A 19,067-nucleotide genomic window follows, 5' to 3' on the forward strand; every position below is an offset into this window, starting at 1 on the left:
TCAATCATTATGGCAAATTGTGTAGTTGGTTGCAGACCCTGAAAAAATTTTAAAAAAACTTTGAAAAAAAAAGAGAATTGTTTTACCTCATAAACTTTTTTCCGTGTAAATCTTGAGAAATCTTTGTAACTTTTACAATATTACAACCGAATTTGAGATTCCGACACTGAATACACCCTGAAAAAATGAAAATTTACACGAAAAATGTGTGGTGGCCTAGAAATCGGAATCTGTGGTCTAGAAATTTGGAAACTCGGCCATCAAACCTATTTCATTGTAATTGACTCATCAAGAGCTTCAAAATAAGTATAATCTTGACTAGGTTACGTTAAACTTGAGAATTTTCAAAATTGACACAACTGAAACTACTGCTACAGTAACGGGACCCAAACTGTCGAAATTGGCGGAGCCTAGTCATTATGGGTGTCAAATGAAAGCTCTCGACAAGCTAAATATGATTATCATAAAAGTTTTTATTTTCAAAAAATTTCGCGACGAGACCCAAAAAATTCGAAAATTTCAAAATTTTCAGAACCCTATCATGATTATACTTATTTTAAAGCTCAAGTAGAGCTGTACTCAAATATCTAATTTTTGTCACCAATACATCAACTATAACGTCACCGCAAAGCTTTTTACACCCCGACACAGCTGAAACTAAAGCTACAGTAACCCGCGTGCTGGGACCCGAAATTGACGGAACCTAGTCAATATGGGTGTCAAATGAAAGCTCTTAACGTGCTGATTTCAAATATGTGGGTTGAATAATATAAAATTTACCCTGTTTCGAAAAAAAATCGATCAGAATATTGATTTTTTGAAGTTCCATCCAAAAAATCCGAAATTTTCCGAGAAAAATCATGTAAATTTGGACATTTTTGAAGGATCCTTTGAATTTCTAGAAGTTGAGGTTCCTAAATAATAAAAAAAATTAAAAAATCGATAGTTCTCCGAAAAATCAATAACCTGTAATTTAACTTGAACAGTGATGATTCTCAATAAATTCTCGATTTTATCGATTTTTTCCGTTCCCGGCTCATTTTTCGCGTAGATTTCGAATTTTCCAATCAAATCAACCTCAAAAATCAATAAATCCCTTAGAGACGCCCATTTCTTTTCCGAGTCCTTTTCATATTCGAATAAATCGATATGACGGCGCACGAATTGTATGGAAATGTCATTGAAACCGCCGATTTTTTGATAAATCTCAGCGATTAACCGGCAGGAAATTGCCAATTTCTCGTTATTCTCGCAGTCTTCCGCTAGATTTATCGATTTTTCCACTGCAGACAACGCGATTTCGGTGTTGTTTCTGGAAAATTAGAAAAATCCAATTTTTTGAGTAATTAAGCTGATTTTTTCACGTTTTTCTTAACAAATTCGGATTCAGCACCCAATTTTACCCCTAGGCACGCGGTTTTTACAAAAACTTGAAAAATTCTGCATTTTGTCGTAAACACTGCGGTGTTTGCGTACTTTCGAAGCTACCGTACCCCAAAATGTTTGATATTTGCGCTGTAAACTTACAAAGAAGGTTTTCAGGGTAAAATTTAACGAGGAATTTGAATTTTTACATGAAAATCTGCAAAAATGAATTTTAATACAATTTTCCTGACGATGAAGTCATAAAAATTCATTTTTTGACCTTTCAACTTTAGTTTTATGAATTTTAACTAACAAATTCAGATTCAGCACCCAATTTTACCTCTAGACACACGGTTTTTGCAAAAATTTTGGAAAATTCTGCAATTTGTCGTAAGCTGTTGGGTGTTTGCGTACTTTTGAAGCTACAGTACCCCAAAATGTTTGATATTTGCGCTGTAAACTTACAAAAAAGGTTTCCAGGGTAAAATTTAACGAGGAATTTGAATTTTTACATAAAAATCTGCAAAAATGAATTTTAATACAATTTTCCTGACGATAAAGTCATAAAAACTCATTTTTTGACCTTTCAACTTTAGTTTTATGAATTTTAACTAACAAATTCAGATTCAGCACCCAATTTTACCTCTAGACACACGGTTTTTGCAAAAATTTTGGAAAATTCTGCAATTTGTCGTAAGCTGTTGGGTGTTTGCGTACTTTTGAAGCTACAGTACCCCAAAATGTTTGATATTTGCGCTGTAAACTTACAAAAAAGGTTTCCAGGGTAAAATTTAACGAGGAATTTGAATTTTTACATGAAAATCTGCAAAAATGAATTTTAATACAATTTTCCTGACGATGAAGTCATAAAAATTCATTTTTTGACCTTTCAACTTTAGTTTTATGAATTTTAACTAACAAATTCAGATTCAGCACCCAATTTTACCCCTAGACACACGGTTTTTGCAAAAATTTTGGAAAATTCTGCAATTTGTCGTAAGCTGTTGGGTGTTTGCGTACTTTTGAAGCTACAGTACTCTAAAACTTTTAATTCGATCAAAAAGCTTAGAAAAACTACTTGCCGGGGTTAAATTTAACGAGGAATTCAAATTTCTACATGACAAACCTCTCCAACTCAGCTCGAGCCAGCAAAATGAGCATTTCCACTTTTTTCTCATTATTCGAAGCCAGTTTGAAAATTGTCAGTGCACACCGTGAGTGTTCACAGGCTTCCGGGTATTTTCCAGCCAAAAATTTCAAATTCGCCACATTCGCATGTGCATCGGCCATCATTTTCGCGTTTTTCAACTGTTTTCCGACTTCCAACTGCTGATTATAGTACTTTTCAGCTAGTTTTTCATTATTTTCAGCCAAAAAATGACCCATTTTCTCTAAAATTCCAGCTTCACGATACATATCATTTGTGTCTTGAGCTTCTGTTAATGCTTGCTCCAAGGCAATAAGCTTCCCTATTTTTGGGCGATTTTCCAGTGATAAATCCTCAAAAATTAGGGATTTCGCTTTGGAATCCAGGTTTTGATCGGTTTTCAACCAAAATTCCAGCATTTTCAGACATTTTTCAGCTTCTTCTGATATTCCGGTGCTTTGGAGCCATCGGTACTTGGCACTGATATATGGAACCTTTTCAGATGGGCGGGAAAGTCTAAAAAATTTAAATTTTAGTGGAGTGTGCGGTGGAGCGCGCTTGCAATACTTATTCAGTAAAAAAACCTTTCAAAAGGTGATTTTTCAAGATTTTTATGCATAAAATCTTTGATAAATTCTTTTTTTTTCGAGTTTTTCGTTGTAAAATTCGGAAAACTCAATTTTTCCGCAGAAAATCGATGTTTGTTCGGTGGAGCGCGTTTGCACTGGCGCTATACATTAAAATTGCGGGAAAAGCGAACATTATCAGGTTAAATCACTCAATTTTTATTATTTTAAATGTAAAATTCAGTGAAAATCCGAAGAAAATTCGAAAAAATTCGAAAAAATTCAAATTTGTCGCTGAAAATCGATGTTTGTTCGGTAGAGCGCGCTTGCATTGAAACTGGAGGAAAAATCGATATTTTCTCGCGAATTTTGATTGAAATTTGTGTTTTTCCCCGAAAAAACATGAAACTTTTAACTTTTACTCATTTTCAAAAAGAAAATTTCAAAAAAAATTTAAAAAAAAAACAATTTTTTTTTGGAATTTTTTTTTCAAAATTTTGAAAATTCCCAAAGACCCCCACCGATCACATATTCCCTGAGCACGTTCAAAAACTGCTTCAACATCATCCATAATTCCTTCCAGCTGTGCAATTCGAGCAATTTGCAGAAGCCCATTAAGCTTCTCCAACGGCGTCAAAACCCCCAAATCCACGTATTTCTTCCACAAAACGTGGGCGGAGCCTGTGTCTTTTTGGTGCTCATAAATGATGGCAAGAAGCCGGAATGCGTTGGCTTTGTGCACAGAAATTTCAGCCGGAAATTCTGAGTTTTTAGAATTTTCCTGATTTTTCGCAGTTTTCAGTACGAATTTCGCGATTTTCAGCGCAGTTTCCAGATTTCCGGCGATTATTTGTGTTTGGCACAGCAGACAGTAACAGTGGAGCATCTGAAATATTGATTTTTGCTAGAAAAATTAAGAAAAATCGATAAACCCGGCGGAAATTTTGAATTTCGCGGGCTTTTGTCTTTGGCGGCAAGAGGCATGTGCGCTCCATTGATAATCAGTTGAAATTTGCAAATTTTTAACGTATATTGAGAGTTAATAATTCATAATTGTCCCAAAAATTATAAAATTCTGAAAAAAACACCGAAAAATCGATAATTCTCGGAAATCGATTTCTAGCTGTCGGAGCAAGTGCGCTCCACTGATAAAATAGTAATTTTTGCCAATTTTGAATAGTTTTTTGAAATTAAAGTGGATTTTTTAGAAAAATCAATAATTTCCAAATAAAAAATCCAAAAAATCGATAAAATTCAAATTTTCCCAATTTTCGCGCCAAAAAGACCCACCAAATCCAAACTTTCGACATTTTCTCGAATGATTTGATTCAAAAATTCAATTGATGAATTCAAATCCTCCAATTCCAGCATACACTTGTTAATTGTATCGATTAACTCGAAATTTTGATTTTTCGGGTTTCTCGACAGCGGAATTAGCGTCCGCAGAGCCATTTTTTGATCTCCTTGGAGATGATGGGCTTTTCCTATGAGCTGACAGATTTCTACGTGAAATTCTGAGGTTTCAGGTGGAATTTTGAAGTTTAGGACCGTGAAAATCTGCTCCGGGGCGCCGGTTTTCAGGTAGAGGCCACAAAGTTTCAGGATTTCCGGCATATTCTGAAAAAAAATATTGATTTTCGTGAAAGTTCGTTATCAAATTCGAGTTCTCCGTCATTTTTTACACCGGGAAAGTTTTTTTTTGAGCTTCTCACTCCAATTTTGAAAATTTCGGGGTACTGTACTTTCGAAAGTACGCAAACACCAAATAGCTGACGACAAAATGCAGAATTTCTCAAATTTTTGCAAAAACCATGTGCCTAGGGGTAAAATAAGGTGCTGAATCCGAATTTGTTGGTTAAAATTTATAAAACTGAAGTTGAAAAGTCAAAAAGTGAGTTTTTATGAATTTATTGTCAGGAAAATTGTCTTAAAATTTAGTTTTTCGGATTTTCATGTAGAAATTTGAATTCCTCGTTAAATTTTGCCCCGGCAGCTTTTTTTGTGACTTTTCAGTGCAAATATTTAACATTTCGGGGTACTGTACCTTCGAAAGTGCGCAAACACCGCAGTGTTTACGACAAAATGCAGAATTTTTCAAAATTTTCCCGAAAAAAAGCTAGACAGGGGTAAAATGACCGCCTGAATACGAATTTCGTAATAAAAATTCTCGAAAATTGAACTTTTCCCACAAAAATTTTAATTTTCATGATTTTTCTGAATATTATAGTAAAACTCACCCCATTTCTCGATAAAATCCTTCTCTGTTCAATTGCCACTTGAAAATTCTCACAGAGCTCCGCAATAGTTGCCAGGTTCTCTCGAATTATTGAAATTGATGGGGTGTCTGAAAGTTTAACATTTTTCAGTTTGAAAATTGCAGAAAAATGGTGTAAAAGTCAATTTTTATTAAATTTCAGTTAAAAATTCGGCTTCAGAATCGTTAATTTACCCCTAAATCGCTTTTTCCGCAAAATTTTGAGAAATTCTGCATTTTGTCGTAAGGTGTTCGGTGTTTGCGTACTTTCGGAGCTACAGTATCCCAGAAATTTTCAAAACTGTTCTAGAAACCCGGAAAAAATTTATCCAGGTGTAAAAACTGAGAAAAATACAAATTTCTACACTAAAATCGGAAAAAAAGAGTTTTAGCATAATTTTCCTGTAATAAAGTCCCAAAATCTCATTTTTTGAACTTTCAACTTCAGTTTTAAGAATTGTCACTAATGAATTCGGATTCAGCACCCCATTTTACCCCTAGGCATATGGTTTTTGCAAAAATTTGAGAAATTCTGCATTTTGTCGTAAAATGTTCGGTGTTTGCGTACTTTCGGAGCTACAGTACCCCATAAATGTTCAAAATTGAGCTAGAAACCCGGGAAAAAATTATCTAGGTGTAAAAAAGACGTAGAATCCGAATTTCTTATTGAAAAATTGAAAAAATTTCAAAATCACCCATTTTCATCGCAATTTCCAGTTGTTTTTGGGTGAAAAACAGCGCGTCCTCGTATTTTTGAATGGAGCAATAGGCGGATGCAAGTGCTCCAAATGCTGATTCCTGGAGCTTCACTGATTCCAGATTCAGGTCCAACGACCATTTTAAGACTTGAATTGCTTCTGAAAATAAAATCGATAAGTCATCGATTTTTGCGGAAAACGTTAAAAATTGATTTTTTTAAAATTTTGTTAATGAAAGATAATTTCCCTATAGGGGCGATAACATTAGTTATCGATTTATTGATTTTCGGAGAAAAATATCGATTTTCTTTAAATTTTGCAGGCGAAAACACTTTTCCATTGAAAAATCGATAATCATCGAATGTGTTGCAAACCTGCCGACCGCGGCCGGCGGCGGGAAAAATGGTTAGTGCCGACGGTCGCAAAAATGGTTAGCGCCGGCGGCGACCAAAATAGTACGCTCCGCCGGCGGTAAAAATAGTTCGCGCCCGCAGCGGGCGGCCAAAATGATTATCGCCGGCGGTGGCCAAAATGGTTATCGCCGACGGCGGTAAAATTGGCTAGCGCAGGCAGGCGGCGCGATTCAGTGTACGCCGCCGCCGGCGCATAAGCTTGCTCCAACTTTCTCTAAAAATCAATAAAATCACCTTCAACTTCTACCGAATTATTGATTTTTTGCTTCTCCATCTCTAAGAGCATAGTTTGTCCCAGCGTAGACAAAATCGTTGGCACATGTTCATCCAGTTCCAAAACCTTCAGATTTTCCCACGGAAACATCGGAAAGTGATCGAAAATCGATAATTTCAAACTTTTCAGCAACTGAAACCCGGCAGGATCCAGCCGAATTCCGTTACAATACGAATATATTGATTTTTTCAAAAATCCGAGAGCCCGCTGAGCCTCTCCCTGCCGGTAATAGGCTTTTGCCCATTGTGGACACAATTTCACTGAAATTTCAGCATGTTTCAGAGCTTCCGGGGGCAGTTGAATTTTGAGAAGAATCGCCGACAGATTTGCGTGTAGGATTCCGTTTTTCGGGTGGTCTCGCAACGCTTTTTCGTAGAGTTCTCGTGCTTCTTGGTACCGCCCGTCTGAGTAGGCGGAGCCCGCCTCGTGAACCACTTTCTCCAAGTTTTCGTTCATAAAAGCGCTGAAAAAATGGGAATTTTGAAAATTTTTGTTTGAAAAAACCGGTTTTTTCAGAAATTCATAAGAGTTAGCATAAGCCTAAGCCTGGGCCTAAGCCTAACCCGAAGCCTAAATAAAAACCGACATTTTCGTGGCGAGACCAAAAATTTTCAAATTTGCTGAAAAATAGCCAATATGGGTGTCAAATTGAAGCTTATGAAGTGGAAAAATTAAAAATTTTAGTTTAAAACATTTATCGCCAAGCTCTCCGCCCACTCGACAATATTTAAAAGTATGAAAAAAAAACTTTGAAAAATTTTTTTTTTTTTATTTTTCGGAAAATTTCAAAAATAGCCAATATAGGTGTCAAATTGAAGCTGATGAGGAAGTAAATTCAAAAAATGTTTAATTTAAAATGTTTAACGTTTAATTTTTTAGGCCAGACTGCAAAAAAAAAATCCCCTTAAAAAATTCTATTAGAAAAACGAAAAATCGATACAAAACTGATGAGAAAACTAAAGACGAACACAACATTCGAAATAGGAAAATGAAGCAATTATATAAAAGAGAATTGACATCAGCGCCTTCATTCCCGAAATCGGTGAGCGAAAGTTGATGCGACCTTGGGGGGTCTTGCGGGATTTATGGGGGTTTACGGCAGTCTGGGAGAATTAACAGCTTTTATGTGTTACAAAGTATTACGCATTATCACTAATTATCAGAGTTTTCAGTAAGGATAAAAAAAAATATTTAAAAAAAAATTTTTTTCAAAAAATAAATAATCGATTTGTTTTCGCAAATTCATAATAACTGATATTGATTTTTTTCAGAAATAAACTTCAATCTTTGCAGAAATCAATAAATAATCGATGTTTTTTTATTAGAAATCGAATTTCTCAGTAATAAAAAAAAATAAAAAAATTAACTTTCAGATTTTTAATATTTTTTTTAAAAATATAATTTGATTTTATTTGCTCCAGACAACCTTTTCCTTGAAAAATTCTTGAAAAAGAAAATGAGGGGTTTTGAAAATTTTTTGAAATTTTTTGAAATTTTGAAAAAAAAAATTTCAAAAAAAATTTTTTTCAAATAATTTTTTTCCAAAAAACTTATTTTTCAAAATTTTTGAAAATTTCCGGCAAATCGACAATTTGCCGGAATTGAAAATTTCCGGCAAATCAGCAAATTGCCGGAATTGAAAATTTCCGGCAAATCGGCAAATTGCCGGAATTGAAAATTTCCTCTAAAATCGGCAAACCGGCGATTTGCCGGAATTGAAAATTTCCGGAAAATCGGCAAACTGGCGGAATTGAAAAATTCTGGCAAATATGCAAATGGGCAAATTGCCGGAATTGAAAATTTCCTCTAAAATCGGCAAACCGGCGATTTGCCGGAATTGAAAATTTCCGGAAAATCGGCAAACTGGCGGAATTGAAAAATTCTGGCAAATATGCAAATCGGCAAATTGCCGGAATTGAAAATTTCCTCTAAAATCGGCAAACCGGCGATTTGCCGGAATTGAAAATTTCCGGCAAATCGGCAAACTGGCGGAATTGAAAAATTCTGGCAAATATGCAAATCGGCAAATTGCCGGAATTGAAAATTTCCTCTAAAATCGGCAAACCGGCGATTTGCCGGAATTGAAAATTTCCGGCAAATCGACAATTTGCCGGAATTGAAAATTTCCGGAAAATCGGCAAACTGGCGGAATTGAAAAATTCTGGCAAATATGCAAATGGGCAAATTGCCGGAATTGAAATTTTCCTCTAAAATCGGCAAACCGGCGATTTGCCGGAATTGAAAATTTCCGGCAAATCGGCAATTTGAGCTTGTAATAGGCTTTGGATATAGTCCAGAGAGGTCAAGCTTTCCAGAAGAAATCAAGCCGATGGCAGTGGGATAGCTGAAAATTTCCAATAATTGGCCACCTTGGAACTAGGAATGTTGGCGCCAAGCTGTCCCATTACGGTTTGATCTACAAAAAATGCGGGAATTTTTCGCCCAGAAAAATGTGAATCTGCGTCTCAACTCCCGCATTTTTTACTGCAAACTCAAAATAATGGTTACCAAGGTGAAATTTATCGATAAATTTGAATTTCTACATGAAAATCAGCAACATTAATTCTTGCGCTGAGAACTCACAAAAAAGGTTTTATGGGTGAAATTTAACGAGGATTTCGAACTTTGACATAAAAATCAGCAAAAATGAATTTTAATTCAGTTTTCCTGAGGATAAAGCATAAAAACTCATTTTTTGACTTTTCAACTTCAGTTTCAAGACTTTTAACTAACAAATTCAGATTCAGCACCCCATTTTACCCCTAGGCACATGGTTTTTACAAAAAAGTGAGAAATTCTGCATTTTGTCGTAAAAACTGCGGTGTTTGCGTACTTTTGAAGCTACCGTACCCCAAAATGTTCAATATTTGCACTGCAAACTCACAAAAAGGTTTTTCTAGGGTGAAATGTCACGAAGATTTCAAATTTTTACATGAAAATCTGCAAAAATGAATTTTAATACAATTTTCCTGACGATAAAGTCATAAAAACTCATTTTTTGACATTTCAACTTTAGTTTTATGAATTTTAACTAACAAATTCAGATTCAGCACCTCATTTTACCCATAGGCATGTGATTTTTACAAAAAATTGAGAAATTCTGCATTTTGTCGTAAGCACTGCGGTGTTTGCGTTCTTTTGAAGCTACCGTACCCCAAAAAAAATGTTTTTTTTTGTTGAAAATTGGAAGGAAAATCCTCAGTTTGCGTTCCAATTCGAATTACCGCCAAGAGTTCAAGATGTTCGATGGAGCGCGCTTGCATCATTTTAGTTTATTTTTGGATCTTTTTGACGGGAAATTCAATTTCCAAAAAACCGAAAAAAAATCAGTAAAATAATGCAAGCGCGCTCCATCGAACAAATTAAATTGGCGGCAATTCAAAATTTTTCAAAAAATTGCAGAAAAGCGCTAAAAATATTTAAAAACGGTTAAAAAATAGCTCAGAGCTTGAAAAGGTTCGACCACTGCCGTGTCTTTTAAGTACGCCGTTTGTTTTTTCCGGTTCTCCAAGCCACATTGAGCTTTTCTCGGTTCGCCCTGTCACATCGAAAACATTGTCTGTGGCCAGAGAACAAGAAAAATCTGAAAAATCATTATTTAAAATCGAAAAAAAAGAAAAACAATACCGGCGAAAAATCAAGGAAAAAAGGAACTATAACAATCGATTTTTTCAACAAAAAAGAGGAATTTCCTAAAATCTAAACTCAAAAAATTGAAATTAAAAAATTAAATAAACAGAGAGAGAGAGAGAGGGGAATAATTGAATGAAGATTTGTGAGACCGAAAGCCATATGGAAGATAATTTAATGGAAGACTCCGAGAAGATCAGACTCGCGGAAGATTGAGTATTCCTTGTCCTCGACGACGACCTGAAATTGGGGAAAAATTGTTGGGATTTCCTGCGAAAATCGGTCGAAAAAATATGTTTTTGCGCAATTTTCGCGGTCTGTAAGCAAAAAATTAATTAATTTTCAGGTATTTTGTCAAAATTTTGGCCTAAAACTATATTTCACTGGAAAAAACTGACATTTTACCGCCTGAAATTCAGTTTTTTTGGCGTAAAAATCATATTTTAACCTAGTTTTTCCTTAAAAAACGAAGGAAATTTGGGATTTTTTCAAAGAAAATGCTAGATTTCCGGTGAAAATCGGCACTTTTTGTGGATTTTCAGCGAAAATAAACTGATTTTCAGGTTTTTTCCTAATAATTTAGAGCGAAAAACCCATGAAATTCAGTTTTTTGGCGTAAAAATCGTACTTTAATTCAGTTTTTCTCGAAATTCGTTCATAAAAATGAATTTTTACAGAGAAAATGCTAGATTTCCGGTGAAAATCGGCAAATTTTGTGCAATTTTCGTTGGGTTTTAGCGTAAATGTACTATATTAAAGGTATTTCCCCAATAATTTAGAGCGAAAAGCGCGTGATATTCAGTTTTTGGGGGAAAAATCGTATTTTAATACAATTTTTCCTGATTTTTCTGAAAAAATCTTGGATTTCGGCTGAAAAAACACAATTTTTGTGCAATTTTCGTTGATTTCAATGACTTTTCAGTAATATAACGCTACTTTTACACTGAAATGTTAAAAAAAATCCCGATTTTCGTCCAAATTGTGTGAAATTTCAACGGAAATTCAGATTTTCACATTAAAAATTCGCCAATTAATCCATATTTTCGCTCGAAATTCGTCGCATTTTGTACCTTGGTGCCTCCGTATTCTGGGAGAAGGACACGATCTCCTGGCTTCACAGTCAATGCGACGAGCTCTCCCTTCTCGTTGCGAAGTCCGGCTCCGGCAGAGACGACGGTGGCTTCAAGGACCTGAAATATTCGAAAATTAGGTGGAAATTGCTTTAATTTGAGTGAAAATTCGGTAATTTCGGATAAAAATTGGACAAAAACCTCCGCGAGCAGTCGGAGAGCGTGTTGGCAGGGAAAATCGATAATTGCATCATTACACCAGACTTTACGGAATTTTCGGTGAAAATTAACATTTTTCGTATAAAATTGAAGGTTTTTAGCTAGAAACTGTGTTTTAGACGCCAAGTTGCACCATTTTGACGGTGAAATTGGCATTTTTGTGCTAGAAATCTGCTCCAAGACGTTGAAATTTATCAGTTTTCACCTGAAAAATCAATTTTTAGGCCAAAAATTGCTCACTTTTCCCTGTGACTTCTCCGGGAGCATGATTCCTCCCTTTGTCTTGGTCTCGGCGGCGACTCTCTCGACGAGCACACGATCATAGAGTGGCTTGAAGGTCTTGAGGACATTGCTCTGCAAAAAAATACGCGTTTAATTCGGAGAAAACACCGGGAAAATAGCTTACCGATCGGCGGACAGCGGTGAGGAACATTTTTCGGCTGAAAAATTGGTTTTTTGAGTTTTAAAATTTATTTTTAGCGGGAAATTACATGAAAACAACGAAAAAACCCGAAGAAACCCGCGAAAATTCAGAAAATGATCAAAAAACCAAAAGAAGCTTCGAGAAAAAAAGCAGAAAATAAATGTGCGGCGCGAAAAATCTCGTGCGGCAAACTTGCAAATCTAGGCGTGTCGGGCCAATGGCAGACACCGCGCCGCAAATTCAGCCAATCAGCGCGCTCAGCTCCACCTAGAAAAGTGTGCGCACCTTGCAAAACTGGGCGGAGCGAGTGAAATGATGCAAAAGTCTATTCTGATGTAAATTAGCCATTTTACATCAAAATTTGCGTCATTTTCGTTATTTTTCTCTCATTTTTCATATTTTGAACGAAAAATTGAGGTTTTTTGCTTCTATTTTCATCAGAAACCATTGAAAAATGCTTATTTTTGGGCCATTTTTCGTCGAAATTAGGGGAAAAAACTATTCTACAGTTTTCCCAGCTATTTTCTCATTTATTCCTGTATTTTTCAGTCATTACCTGCTTCCCAGACGATAATGCAAGGCTTCTCGCTTCATTTTCATAAAAAACGATTGAAAAATGCTTATTTATAGGCCATTTATCGTCTAAATTAGGGGAAATATCTGTTTTACCGTTTTCCCAGCCGATTTCTCATCCATTCTCGTTATTTTTCACTCCTTTTCTGCTTCTCAGACGATAATGCAAGGCTTCTCGCTTCATTTTCGATGAGAAACTCTGATTTTGCTCGCATTTTCGCCTTTCCGCTGCAGATTTTCACACAATTTTCGTAGTTTTTCAGACACAAAAGATGCTTCGCCTCGCCAGAAAGGGACTTCAGACCGCCGTCGTCAGATCTTACGCCAAGGACGTCAAGTTCGGAGCCGAAGGACGACAGGCCATGCTCGTCGGAGTCAACCTGCTCGCCGACGCCGTCTCTGTCACTATGGGCCCAAAAGTACGGGGATTTTGATGTGAAAATTGAGGAAAAAATGCTGTAAAAAAATCTATTTTAACGTATTTTTATACACAAAACTTCCGGTTTAATGCAAAATTTAATTTTTTTTTCTTCATAAATACAGCCTCTAAAACTCCAAACTCTTTCAGGGAAGAAACGTGATCATCGAGCAGTCGTGGGGAAGCCCAAAGATCACAAAGGACGGAGTCACCGTCGCGAAATCCATCGACCTCAAGGACAAATACCAGAACCTGGGAGCCAAGCTCATTCAAGATGTCGCCAACAAGGCTAATGAGGAGGCTGGAGACGGAACCACCTGCGCCACAGTTCTCGCCAGAGCCATCGCCAAAGAGGGATTCGAGAGCATTCGTCAAGGCGGAAACGCTGTCGAGATCCGTCGTGGAGTCATGAACGCCGTCGAAGTCGTCGTTGCAGAGCTCAAGAAGATCTCCAAGAAGGTTAATACCGGGAAATTGTGGATTTAAATTCAAAAGCCACAGTGATTTTTGGAAAAATTGGGATTTTTGACCCAATTTTGAAGCGATTTTCATTTGATGTTAGAGGAAAAACTAGAATTTCGCTCAAATCTGCTTGAAAATCGCGAATTTGTGGCTAAAATCAGTTGCCAGGAATTCAAAATCTTCAAAAAACCGTCATTTTTTCCCAATTCGGGCCATAAAGCTTATTTGTTCGACGGAAAAACCTTCATATTCCGGAAAACTGACAAAATTTCACTGATTTGCTCTGAAAATCTTGAAAAACCGTCATTTTTCCCCTACTCAGGACGAAAAGCTTATTGTTTGACGGAAAAACCCGAATATTCCCGAAAAATTACAAATTTTCACTGATTTGTCTCGAAAAACCTTGAAAATTCAAAAAGTTCGCCAAAATGTGGTGCTTTTTGGAACAATTGGCAGCTCTGATGCAATTTTTCATTCAATGTTGGCCTGAAAAGCTGAAAATATCGAATTTTTGGCCAAAATCAATAAAAACCCGCAATTTTCCCCAATTCAGGACGAAAGCACCTAATATCCCGGAAAATTTGCAAAATTTCGTGTTTTTTCAAACAGTTGTGAGCTCTGATCCAATTTTGAAGCGGTATTCATTCAATGTTGGCCTGAAAAGCTGAAAATATCGAATTTTTGGCCAAAATCCATAGAAACCCCGCAATTTTTACCCAATTCAGAACGAAAATCTTATTTTGTTTGACGGAAAAACCTTAAAAATCCGGAAAGCTGACAAAATTTCACTGATTTGCCCTGAAAAACCTTGAAAAGCCACTATTTTTTACCCAATTCAGGACGAAAAGCTTGTTGTTTGAATGAAAAAGCCCTAATATCCCGAAAAAATGGCCAAAAATTCACAGATTTGTAGGGAAATCGCGACTATTTCTGACTATATTTGCTCGATATACCTGAATTTTTACTTGTTTTAAACCAAAAATCGCGCCTAGAAACCTAAAAAATCAGAAAAAAAACTAAATTTAGCAATAATTTAACTAAAAAAAACTTGTTCCTGCAGGTCACCACCCCCGAAGAGATCGCTCAAGTCGCCACAATTTCCGCCAATGGAGACACCGTCGTCGGAAATCTCATCAGTGACGCCATGAAGAAGGTCGGAACCACTGGAGTCATCACTGTTAAGGACGGAAAAACGCTGAACGATGAGCTCGAGCTTATCGAGGGAATGAAGTTCGACAGAGGATACATCTCGCCGTACTTTATCACCTCTGCGAAAGGAGCTAAAGTCGAGTACGAGAAGGCTCTTGTCTTGTTGAGCGAGAAGAAGATCAGCCAAGTTCAGGATATTGTGCCGGCTCTTGAGCTCGCCAACAAGCTCCGCCGTCCATTGGTTATCATTGCCGAGGATGTTGATGGAGAGGCTCTTACCACTCTTGTTCTTAATAGACTTAAGGTACAGACGACAAGAAGCGAAAAACTGCAAATTTTGTCGAAAACCAGCGTTGAAACTCCATTTTTTGACGGAAATTCGCGTTATTTCGATTATTGCCCCCAAATACGGAGAAAAATGCGAAATTTGCTGAAACCCGACGTTTTCTTGATTAGTTTACCCCCAAATACGAAAAAAAAGTACAAAATTCGAAATTTTCAGCCAGGAATTTGGATTTCTCTTGAAATTTTGAATTTTTCAGCCAGGAATTTGGATTTTCCCTGAAATTTTGAATTTTTCAGCCAAAAATTTGGATTTTTCTTGAAAACTTCAATTTTTCAGCCAAGAATTTGGATTTCTCCTGAAATGTTGAATTTTCCACCCAAAAATTTTGATTCTTCTTGAAATTCGAACTTTCCAGCCAAAATTTTTCGCAATTTCGACTGAAAAATTCGTTTAAAAGCCGAAAATTACTGTTTTTCGGATCAGTTTCAGCTTGATTTTACAAACTTTTGGAAACTACAGATTTCTGCCGGAAATTACTTATTTTGGCATTAAAAACTTTTAATATCCCGATTTTTGGTTCGAAAAAATGTGTTTTTTTGCCAATTTCGACTGAAAAATGGCTAAAAATGCTGCAAAAATTTTGTATTCGTCCAAAAAATCCCCGGAAATTCACGTTTTTAGCCTAGAAAACTTGAATTTTTATCAGAAAATTCAAGTTCAAAGAACCGCGAGCATTTTTTGATCAGTGATGTTTGTTAGCAGCAGGAGGCTACTCGCAACAAAATACGAGCGACCTTGATTAGAGAATGATAATATATCTTCTTTTTCTTATCAGTTGAGAGAGTTTTACAAATTTTACGGCAAGAAAATAGAAAAAAAGCAGAAGAAACTAGGGATTCAGCAAGAAAATCGCCAGGAAATTTCATAATTTCCTGGATTTTCTCCAAAAACATGAAGATTTCACCTGAAAATCGCGCTAAATTAAAGTTAATTAATGTGTTTTACACTGAAAAACCTTTAAAACCGCAGAATTTTCTTCCAGGTCGGATTTATTCAGTATTCTACATAATTTTCCATTTTTATCAGTGAAAAAGTGCGCATTGACTTCTGAGAAAGTCTATTTTTGCTATTTTTGCTAAAAAATACATATTTTCACTGAAAAACCTCTAAACTCCATCATTTTCCACGATTTTAAGTTTAAAAAAAAACTAATTTTTCACTAAAAACCCTGTAAAACCGCAGAATTTTCTCTTCCAGGTCGGACTTCAAGTCGTCGCAATCAAGGCTCCAGGATTCGGAGATAACCGCAAGAACACGCTCAAGGATATGGGAATTGCGACGGGAGCAACGATCTTTGGAGATGACTCGAATCTCATTAAGATCGAGGATATCACAGCCAACGATCTCGGAGAAGTCGATGAGGTCACCATCACCAAGGACGATACTCTTCTTCTTCGCGGGCGTGGAGATCAAACAGAGATCGAGAAGCGAATCGAGCACATCACCGATGAAATTGAGCAATCGACGAGCGATTACGAGAAGGAGAAGCTTAATGAGCGTCTCGCCAAGTTGAGCAAGGGAGTCGCTGTGCTCAAGATTGGAGGAGGATCTGAAGTTGAAGTTGGAGAGAAGAAGGTGTGCGGAATTTGGCTGAAATTGGAGAAAAATTGAAGAAAAACTGGCTATTTTCCGTGGGAAAATGATCAAAATCCGTTCATTTTTGAGCTTTTTTTAGCAGAAAATTGGTTTAAAAAAACCTCAATTTCTACCAGATTTTTGTCGAGAAACCTGATTTTAAAACCTTTTTTGTGCCGTTTGTGCCATTGGAAACTCGTTAAAACTCAGTTTTTTATTTTTATTTGCAACAAAACGCAAGATTCTCTTTGTGCTCCTTTCGAGTAAAATTTATGGTAAATTCCCCCATTTTTGTGAAAGAAACCCACTAAATCTGCAGATTTTTCTTGAAAATTTAAATTTTTATTTAAACAATCTGACTTTTTCTTACAAATTTGAATTTTTTTAGCCAAAAATCTGAATTTTTCAGCCAAAAATTTGAATTTTTCTTGAAAATTTGATTTTTTCAGCCAAAAATTTGGATTTTTCTTGAAAGTTAGAATTTTTTAGTCGATCATTTTCAGCTTGATTTTGCCGTGTAAACTACAGATTTCTGCCGGAAAACATTAAAATTTGCGATTTTAGCAATTTCCAGCCGATTTTTGGTTCGAAAAAATGGCTATTTTGCCAATTTGAATTTTTCAGACAAAATTTTGCATTTTCCTTAAAAATTTGATATTTTCAGCCAAAAAATTGGATTTTCCCTGAAAATTTGATATTTTCAGCCAAAAATATGGATGTTTCTTAAAATTCGAACTTTCTAGCCGAAATTTTTCGCAATTGCCACTTAAAATTTTGTTGTTAGAAGCCGAAAATAACTGTTTTTTTCGCAATTTCAACTGAAAAAATTGATAAAAAAACGCGGAAAAAACTGTTAAATTGATTTTTCCCGCTGAGCATGCTCAAAAATAGCAGAAATTTTGGTTTTCCTGCGCGGAAAAATCTTGATTTCCACCAGATTTTATCGGTTTTCTGCAATTTTTTGTATGATTTTTCATCAATTTTTTTTTCATTACAGGACCGTGTCACCGATGCTCTGTGTGCCACGCGTGCCGCTGTCGAAGAAGGAATCGTTCCAGGAGGAGGTGTTGCTCTTCTCAGATCTCTGACAGCACTCAAAAACTACAAAGCAGCCAACGAGGATCAACAGATCGGTGTGAATATCGTCAAGAAGGCTCTCACTCAGCCAATCGCCACAATCGTCAAAAATGCCGGTCTTGAGCCATCGTCGATTATTGATGAAGTCACCGGAAACAGCAATACATCATATGGTTATGATGCGCTCAACGGAAAGTTCGTTGACATGTTCGAGGCTGGAATTATCGATCCAACTAAGGTATATACAGCGTCAAAAATTTGAATTTTTCGTGAAAATTTGAATTTTTGAGACAAAAATTTTGGATTTACCTCCAAAATTTGAATTTTTAGCCAAAAAATTTGAATTTTTCGTGAAAATTTGAATTTTTGAGCCAAAAATTTGGATTTTCCTCCAAAATTTTAATGTTTTAGCCAAAAATTGCATTATTTCACTGAAAATTTTCATTTTTAAGCCAAAAATTAGGAATTTTCTTGAAAATTTGAAGTTTTCAGGCGGAAAATTTGGATTTTACGTGAAAATTTAAATTTTTCAGCCAAAAATTGGAGTTTTTCAGCAGAAATTATTTGAAAGTAGTTCAAAAATTGGTCAAAAAATGGAAAAAAATTGCTTCTGGCCGTCTTTTTTTTTTTTTTGGAAAAAAAAACCCTGAAAATTCAACATTTCAAGAAAAATCGAAAATTTTTATGCAAAAAAAAATCTCCCCAAAAACCGCAATTTTCCAAATTTCCAGGTGGTTCGCACAGCTCTCCAAGATGCTTCAGGAGTCGCCTCACTTCTCGCCACAACCGAATGCGTAGTCACCGAAATTCCAAAGGAAGAAGCAGTTGGTGGACCAGCCGGTGGAATGGGTGGAATGGGTGGAATGGGCGGTATGGGAGGAATGGGATTCTAAGCTCTCAATCTCTCATTGAAATAACGACACCGATGGATTGATTTTCTCTCTAAAACACTGGTTTTTGCTCAATTTTGTCGTTTTTCCCATCATTTTTTCCCCAAAAATTTCCCCAAAAAAATTATGATCTTTTGTGCTCTGAGCCATTTGTTTTTTTCTTGTTTTACGGCTCTTTTTCCCCTTTTTTTGATGATAACTTTTCAATGGTGTTTTTTTTTTTAATTTTTTCGCAATTTTAGGACCTCAATTTTTTTTAGTTTAGTGTTTTTCCCCTTGTTTTTAGAGTATAATATATAGAATCTCCTTGTTTTTTTTTTCCGTTTTTTTCTTTGTTTTCACTCTCCTCCCCACCCCGTTTTTCTCTATATAATATCACATTTATAAATTATATTTGTATAGACGAGTAGTACCCCCCACCTGCACACATTTCCGCTTTTTGCTGTGAGGGAGGTCGCCATGGTTACAGGTGGCGGCTCTCTGCAGCAGCTTTTTCTCACGAACATTTGGATTTTTT

The 19,067-nt window shown here is 36.0% G+C and overlaps 3 protein-coding genes across 5 annotated transcripts; 1 reads left to right on the plus strand and 2 right to left on the minus strand.

The window, feature by feature from the left end:
* Positions 1 to 84: 84 nt before the first annotated feature.
* Positions 85 to 7,180, minus strand: Y22D7AL.9 (Tetratricopeptide repeat protein 7B). The gene is made up of 9 exons (NM_065026.10): positions 6,678 to 7,180; positions 6,028 to 6,189; positions 5,316 to 5,422; positions 4,369 to 4,695; positions 3,600 to 3,964; positions 2,492 to 3,028; positions 967 to 1,312; positions 781 to 914; positions 85 to 177 (listed from the first exon to the last, which is right to left on the minus strand). The coding sequence occupies exons 1-9, from the start codon at positions 7,171 to 7,173 to the stop codon at positions 141 to 143; spliced, it is 2,511 nt and encodes an 836-aa protein (NP_497427.2). The 5' UTR covers positions 7,174 to 7,180; the 3' UTR covers positions 85 to 140.
* A 3,117-nt stretch (positions 7,181 to 10,297) lies between these two features.
* Y22D7AL.10 (10 kDa heat shock protein, mitochondrial) lies at positions 10,298 to 12,076 on the minus strand. Its single transcript, NM_065027.9, has 4 exons — positions 12,043 to 12,076; positions 11,877 to 11,990; positions 11,418 to 11,537; positions 10,298 to 10,587 (listed from the first exon to the last, which is right to left on the minus strand). The coding sequence occupies exons 1-4, from the start codon at positions 12,067 to 12,069 to the stop codon at positions 10,522 to 10,524; spliced, it is 327 nt and encodes a 108-aa protein (NP_497428.1). The 5' UTR covers positions 12,070 to 12,076; the 3' UTR covers positions 10,298 to 10,521.
* An 812-nt stretch (positions 12,077 to 12,888) lies between these two features.
* On the plus strand, positions 12,889 to 18,950 carry hsp-60 (the record flags this gene model as incomplete). Of its 3 annotated transcripts, NM_065028.8 has the most annotated exons (6): positions 12,889 to 13,052; positions 13,202 to 13,510; positions 14,574 to 14,966; positions 16,206 to 16,583; positions 17,581 to 17,898; positions 18,392 to 18,950. In NM_065028.8, the coding sequence occupies 6 exons, from the start codon at positions 12,906 to 12,908 to the stop codon at positions 18,551 to 18,553; spliced, it is 1,707 nt and encodes a 568-aa protein (NP_497429.1). The 3 variants fall into 3 exon arrangements, with proteins under 3 accessions (NP_497429.1, NP_001122723.1, NP_001293599.1); NM_001129251.5 differs by lacking the exon at positions 14,574 to 14,966 and having other exon boundaries at positions 12,906 to 13,052; positions 16,371 to 16,583; positions 18,392 to 18,553; NM_001306670.3 differs by lacking the exons at positions 12,889 to 13,052; positions 13,202 to 13,510; positions 14,574 to 14,966 and having other exon boundaries at positions 16,275 to 16,583; positions 18,392 to 18,553.
* Positions 18,951 to 19,067: the final 117 nt, after the last annotated feature.

This window comes from Caenorhabditis elegans, chromosome III (assembly GCF_000002985.6).
Source record: "Caenorhabditis elegans chromosome III".
Lineage (NCBI taxonomy): Eukaryota > Metazoa > Nematoda > Chromadorea > Rhabditida > Rhabditidae > Caenorhabditis > Caenorhabditis elegans.